At 53.5% G+C, this 6,674-nt stretch overlaps 1 protein-coding gene across 2 annotated transcripts in view; it reads left to right on the top strand.

The window, feature by feature from the left end:
- NHEJ1 (non-homologous end joining factor 1) overlaps positions 1-6,674 on the top strand; it is a 44,721-nt gene that overhangs the window by 4,276 nt on the left and 33,771 nt on the right. For both annotated transcript variants that reach the window (XM_025895084.2, XM_018072737.2), the window contains exons 4-5: positions 1,311-1,449; positions 2,917-2,975. In XM_025895084.2, the coding sequence (XP_025750869.2) occupies positions 1,311-1,449; positions 2,917-2,975 (198 nt within the window). The remainder of the gene's footprint in view (positions 1-1,310; positions 1,450-2,916; positions 2,976-6,674) is intronic.

Below are 6,674 nucleotides of genomic sequence, written 5' to 3'. Positions count from 1 at the left end.
CCGGAGGGTCGCGCTGCGGAGCACGGTTCCTCTCCCCAGAAACCGCTGTGCTTGAGCATCACCGGTGGAGAGCCGGGCTGCTGCGGGACCTGTCCTCACCGTCAAGGTCGGACTGGGGAGCAAATAATCGGGGTCTCGGCTTGGCTTGCCTCAGGGGTTTAATGTCCCTCCTCGAGCAAGGCTCGCGGAGGCTGAGCTGAGGAGGTGCAAAGCTTATGCTCTCAGCTGCTCCTCTCCTTTAGCTTGGACACACACTGGAGGTCTGCAAGGCACCACAGAGGTGGGAAGCGGTTGGAGTCTTGAGCATGGTTGGTGTGGATGCTGCAATGAAACCAACTCTGCCCCAGCCAGGGGCTTGAGGTGGGCACAGAGGCCACCTGTCTTGCCCTGTCCCATCCCTGCTGTGGATGGTGCACTCTGAATGCATGGGTGGGTGATGACTGCCACTTCTGTGGCTTGTGCCTGAGTGTGTGAGCAGAGCGTGGAGGTCACTTGTCACAGGAGCAAGAATGCTTTAGGAGCAATGCTGGGTTTGCTGTCCTCTCACCTGTGGGCTCAGCCTAGCCACAGAGACAAGGGGTATGATGGGTTGGGGAGATCTCAAATACCCTGCCAGAGACTGAAGAAGGTGATTTGAGGGAGGCTGCTTCATGTGCCTGCTGGGCCAGAGTAGCCAAGCCTGGCTCTGGGGCAGTGGACATGCCCAGGGCTCTGCATGGGGCTTGTGTGGGTGTAAGCTCGGGGTGGCACTAATGGGCTGTGATGGGGAGCTGCAACCTCCGTGAGTCCTATGTGTTGGGGTCTCTTCTGCTTGTGATCTTACCTCCCTGAGAGAGTCTCTCCTGTTCCTCAAGCTGCAGTTTGATACCTTGCAGTTTTTTGCCCAACTGTGCCTGTTTCCTGCATAAGAACATGCCATGAGGTATGCAGAGCCTTGGGGAGGGTCTGGGTGGCACATGGGGACTCTCTGCCTCCTGCTGCACCTCAAATGGTGGATGGAGCATTGCCTATCCCTGCACACTATTCCCACTGGGCTCTCCCACCTAAGCTCTCCCCTGCTACGGCCCACAGCTGTGAAAGGATGGAACTTGGATAGAGGGATGAGTCCCACAGCATCTGGCCTACCTTCTTCCAGCTCACATCTTTTGACCACTTCCCACTGTATTTGGGTGAGATGTGGGGTATTTTGGGGAGCCCTGTGTGACCTGGGCTTCAACTCTTGCTAGGACCTTGCTGGCTGTCCTGCTTTGACCACTCTATGTGCCTCCCTGAGCCTGGACCTTTCCTAGAGTGTCCCTCCTCCATCATAGGTGTCCCGTCACCTCGTGCGGCCCTTGATTCGGATGAACCTGGCGCTGCAGCACCAGGTGCAAGAGCTGATCTCCCTGGTGCTCCAGAAGGATGCTGAGATTGAAGATTACAGGGAGAGCGGGGCCACTCTCAGCAGAGGTGAGGAGGAATACCTGGGGCAGGGAGCGACTTTCCTCCTTAGCACAGGACTGGTGTGCTCTGCTCCCTCTGGTGATTACTCAGCCAGGCTTGTGCTTCCTGTTGAGCTGAGCCAGCAGCATGATGGTAGCCAGAAGGCTGGGGAAAAGCCCCTGGGGAGAACTGGGGGAGGAACAGCCCTTGACCGATAGCTGGAGGAGTTGGGGAGTTACCAAGGGGTTCTCCACTACTCCGAGAGCACCTGGCTGGTCCCCAGGAGCTGGCGGGGATGCCAGCAAGGGCTGGTCCTGTAGAGGTGTCAGGCTCCCTTCCCGAACACAGTAGCTCACTGAGTGCTTGGAGAGCAAGCAGGGGCTCCTGGCTCTCTCATACATGGAAAGTGCAACGATACTCATTGCTCCCCCTCCAGCGCCCAGCCCACTTTGCCATCAGGCAGAACAGGCAGGCAGTAGCCCTCTTAGGGGTAGGATGTGGGTCAGGACCTGCCGGGGGGAGCCACCTTAGAGGGCAGTTTGTCCTCCACCCATGGAGGTTGGCTGGATGCTCGTTTTTGGGTTGTCCCTTGCTAGTGCCGTGCTTTGTCCTGCCGCCACAGGTGATACCTGCCCTTCTGTGGAAACCTTGCCCCCTTGGATGTGGGGACTGATGGGGGTCAGCCCTGGCTTTTATATCATGTCCAGGAAGGTGATGTGGTCTCATGACAGGTGCCCCACCACAGGAGCCTGGATCTGCCCCGCAGGTGCACTAGAGATGCATCAGCTGGCTGCGCTCCCCTCTCTCCTGCTGCGTGCCAGTTCTGCAGGACTCAGAGCAGCCAGGACAGCCTGGCTTGGGTCTAGGGATGGAAGCTCGTGAGCAGGTGACCTCTCTTGTCCCTTACTTGGTGCAGGGCAGGAGGCTGGGAGTAAGCTTTGCACCATAGCTGCTGAAGGAATCCGGCCAGGTGCTTCTCCAGACCACATCATTTTTCCCCCCGTCACATGGGGAAAAACTAGTGTTTTCAACAAGGTGCAGAGCAGAATATAACAGGGCTATGTCCCTGTCCTGCAAGAGGAGGACACAGGCTGGCTCACTCCTTCAGAAAAGCAGCTGGACAAGCAGTGCCCTGTCCCATAGACTCAGGCAACTCTTTCCAACTGTAAGATCTGGGAATAGTGCTGAGCATGTGCTGCCACTGCTCTACAGTGTAGGAGGGTGCTGGGCAAGGGCTCTTGGCTCTGCTACCTGTTTGCTGTGTGCATCAGCAGGCTCAACCATGTTTCTCCCACTTCCTTGTGGTCCTTGCACCTTCTGTTAACTGGGTGATGTGTTCCTAGCCCAAGGGACCTGCTTGGCTCTCCTGCTGGCTCTGATGAGTGTACTAGAGCTTTTTCCCTGCAGCTTCCTCACCCCACAGGCAGGGGAAGGGGAAGCTGGGGCAGGAGGATTGCCCAGACCTGCCCAGGCTGATCCCTCTCTCACTTGCAGACCGACTGCGGACAGAGCCCTTCCAGGAGGAGACGTTTCAGCAGAACTTCATGACTGAGGTAAGAAGTGGTGCAAGTCCTCCATCCTTTGGCACAGGAGTGGTCAGGAGCTGGCATCAGCAGCCCCAGTGTGAGGTGGCCAGGCTGGATGGGAGCACTGATGGGACTGACTGGACTTATCTGAAGAGGAGTCAAGCCCTCTGGCTCTCCTATGGCCCTCTCTGTGTCCTTGCACCTGATCTGCAGGGTGAGCAGAGCTGGGGACATGCCTGGCATGGCTGGATGGGCACTGCCTGGCTGCCCAGAGGTGCCAGCCAGGCTGGCTGCTCCACAGGAGTATGCTATTGTTGGGCCATCCTCACCTGCCTCCCACAGTTGCTGTGGACTTGAAACACTGATGCTTATGGCAGGCAGGTATTAGGTGAGTGAGGAGAAGCCATCTGGTCCTTTTGGTTCACCTCTTGCTTTTAGAGGTGACTTTGCAGTGGCGAATTGTGGGGACAAGTGCTTTTCACCATGTTATCCGTGCTGTGTCCACCACTGTCCCCTTGGCACACTCGGCTCTAAAATCAGACATGTGCTTTGGAGAAACTGGGACTGGAAGAAGAGAGTCTTTCCTCTGATCCTTTTTCATGGCTGGAAATCATCACAGAAGCACTAAAATGATTCAAACTAATGTGCCAAGGTCAGAAATGATTGATGCTCATTGATGCAAAAAGACTCAGGATGCTTCTGAGTGTTCCTGTGCTCACTGTAAAGGCAAAGGAGTAGGGAGCAGTGGTGCCTGCTGGGGTCCAGGGAGTCAACCAGAGTGTCAGTGGTATCACACAGACTTTGTGAGGATATTGCTTTATGAGACAAGCTGATGCTCTTGTGCAACCAGGAATAAATGATCTGCAGAGTTTCTAAAAACTAGAGATGATCCCTTTTTTATATGTGAGGCATTGCATCCAGTGCAGGCAACTTTCGTTTCCCCCTGCTTATGAAGGATAGAGATGAATTTACTGCTGGACTGCAACTTGGATGTTGCCTAGGCACCGATGATCATGACCAGATTACATTCACCCTGGGCAAAGAAAGAACATTCCTACACAGTAATTTATATCCTTCATGCTTTTGAAAGGGCTAATTTCCCAAAGCAGGGGGAAAATTATGAGTGAAATCAGCTCAGAGGAAACATTTAGATAGAAAAATGTGAATGAAAATGGTGAGCTCTTTCAGAAGAATCTCAGAAGCCACAAAAAGCCACAATTCCACAATCAAGAAAGAGGGCAGTGCTGGCCAAGAGCCCGTTCTGGTTCAGCAGCGAAGTGAAGGCAGCAATTAGAAATAAAAGAGCAGTTTATAACAAATGGGAGAGTGGGAGTAGATAGCAATCAATATAAATTAGAAATTATGAAGTGTAGAAAATGGATAACAGAAGCTAAAAACATCAGTGAAAAATCATGGTGAAGGACAGAAGGAAAGGCTTTTATTTAGTGTAGTAGGAGAAAACCCCAAGCTCCCAGCAGTGGGATAAGCTTATTAGTAGACAGAGGTGGTAAAATGATTGATACTGGAACAGACATGGCAGAAACAATTGGTAAATGTTTCAGTGCTGTCACTGGAAGGATGTAGGCAGATGTGCCAGGATCGGGGGATGACGAAGTGTGTCTTTGTCCAAGGGTAGGCTGAACAACATCTGCTAAAGATGAACATCAGGCTTGAAACTCAGCATCCTCCGAGAGCTGGTAGGGTGTCGGGTACAAGGGAAGGTGCAGGCTGGGTAGGAGGGGAGTGAGGCAGCCCTGCACAGAACCTTGCAAAAGCAGCTGGTGGGGATCACATCTGCAGAGACTGAAAAGATGAGACAGCAGCTGGTGCTGTATCCCAAAAACAGTCCAGGAGCAGTGTCTTGGGGCCAGAGGGAATGAAAGGTTCTGGGAGATGCTCCCACTCTGCGTCCCCTGGTAGCCATGTTTGAGCACTGGCCACAGAGGAGAGGCTGGGGCTTGTGTGTTTGGTCTGCCGGGGCGATGTCTGTCCTCTCATCTGTCATCTCTGCATTTATCCCGTTCTTTGTAAACCCACCAATGATGCTTTTTGGCCCATGTGCCTTCCTGCAGCAGCGAGCTGTGAGATGTGAACAGCTGCTGCCTTTGGTTTAAATGTGGTACCCTATTATTCCTCCAGATGTCTTCTAGGTCTTGTGCTAGCGAGGAACACCAAATATGGGATTTCAGCTCTCTCCGCCACCAAAACTGGCTCTTCACCCCAGTCTCTCCTCTTTTCTTGCAGCTGAAGGGTGGGTTTCTCTGTGCAGGGATTTCAGAGCACCCAGGCAATTTAGTACTCCTTTTAGTACTCCTGAAAGGAGCACCACAAGGAACTGGGGTCCCTTGGGGTTTGCTATGGGGAGCTGGGAATGCTGTGACCAGCTCCTGTGTCTAGGTTTTCAAAAAGACACCAGACAATCAAGCACAGAGTCAAGGAATGAATTGAGGGCTGGAGAGAGAGCCCAACATTGAGAGACTTGGAAGGAAAGAGCTTTTCTAGCTTATCAGGGAGAAAATTGAGAGGTGCCTTGATTACAGTGTGTGAGGGTCTTTACAAGGAGAAAATGCTGGTTAGTGAAGGGCTCTCTTTAATCTCACAGAGAGCAGTGGAGAACAAGCCAGGCACTGGGAGACACAGCCAGGCAATTTTGAGCTAGGATGGAGGCACTTGGGTTTGCTCCTGCAAGTGATTAACGATTGGGGCATTCTCCCAAGGGCAGTGGTTGATCCTCCATCTCTTGATGTCTCCAGAAGTTGGGCTGGGAGCCTGCCTGGAAGAAAACCAGGTTGCTGGGTTTGGTCTTGGGATGTGCGTGGTTGAACATCTGCGGGCAGGAGGTCAGGAGGAGAAGTCTGATGGTCCTTCCAGCCTCTCCACTTGGAAAATGCAGCTTCAGGTTGTGAATGTTTGGTAGCAGTAAGCATGTCCTGGCTGGAAAGGGATTGCGATGGTGTGGCACAGGGCTGGATGCGGGAAAGTGCTCCACAGCTCTGCTCATTTCCCAAACCTTTGCGGCATCCCCTATGAAGAGGAAAGGACCTGTCAGTCCCCGAAGGCAGATCTGCTCAGCCGCTCAGCTTAAACATGCCCTTTCCCTGGGCTTGTGTGCACTTGGCTGTCCAGGGCATTTTAACTAACCGTGGGGAGTTTTCCAGCAAATCCCTGGTAATATTTATACGTTTAGGAAACGATGCTTTCACACACACAGTTTTTGGCAAGGGTTCACTGCTGAGCAGCTGCCTAGGCTTGGGCAGAGCTGGAAGGAGACTGGTGGCTGTGCACAAGCTGAGGCAAAGCCGGTGGCTTTTATTGGCAAGCCCAGGGGTTCACACCATGAGAGGAAGGAGCAGGTGGCTGGAGAGGGCTCAGTGCCTTGGAGCTGCCCCGGCACTGTTCCCAGCAGCCTAGGACCTAGCAGGTTGGGGATATTTTGTCCCCAGGTGTCCCTTTGGGTTACAGAAATGACCCCACAGGGCAACGTGGGGTGCCCACCCATGGGTTTTGAGAGCTTGTCCTAGCTTGGCTACAGTCAGCGTTTCATGACATAGCTTCTGCCAGAGTCAATGATCCGGCTCTGTGGAGGGGCAGGGTCAGGGGGTCCATGCAGTGCTGTGCCCCGTGCTCTGACAAGGGCAGGGACAGGTACACCGAGGACAAGCTCACCGATACCATCAGTGCAAATATAGCCCCCGCTCCCCAGGATGCTCTGCCCTGTGTATTTTT

Source organism: Manacus vitellinus, unplaced genomic scaffold (genome assembly GCF_001715985.3).
Source record: "Manacus vitellinus isolate BGI_N305 unplaced genomic scaffold, ASM171598v3 scaffold_22_pilon, whole genome shotgun sequence".
In the NCBI taxonomy this organism is placed as follows: domain Eukaryota; kingdom Metazoa; phylum Chordata; class Aves; order Passeriformes; family Pipridae; genus Manacus; species Manacus vitellinus.
Note: the sequence above shows the minus strand (reverse complement) of the source record. Positions and strands in the feature narration are given on the sequence as shown.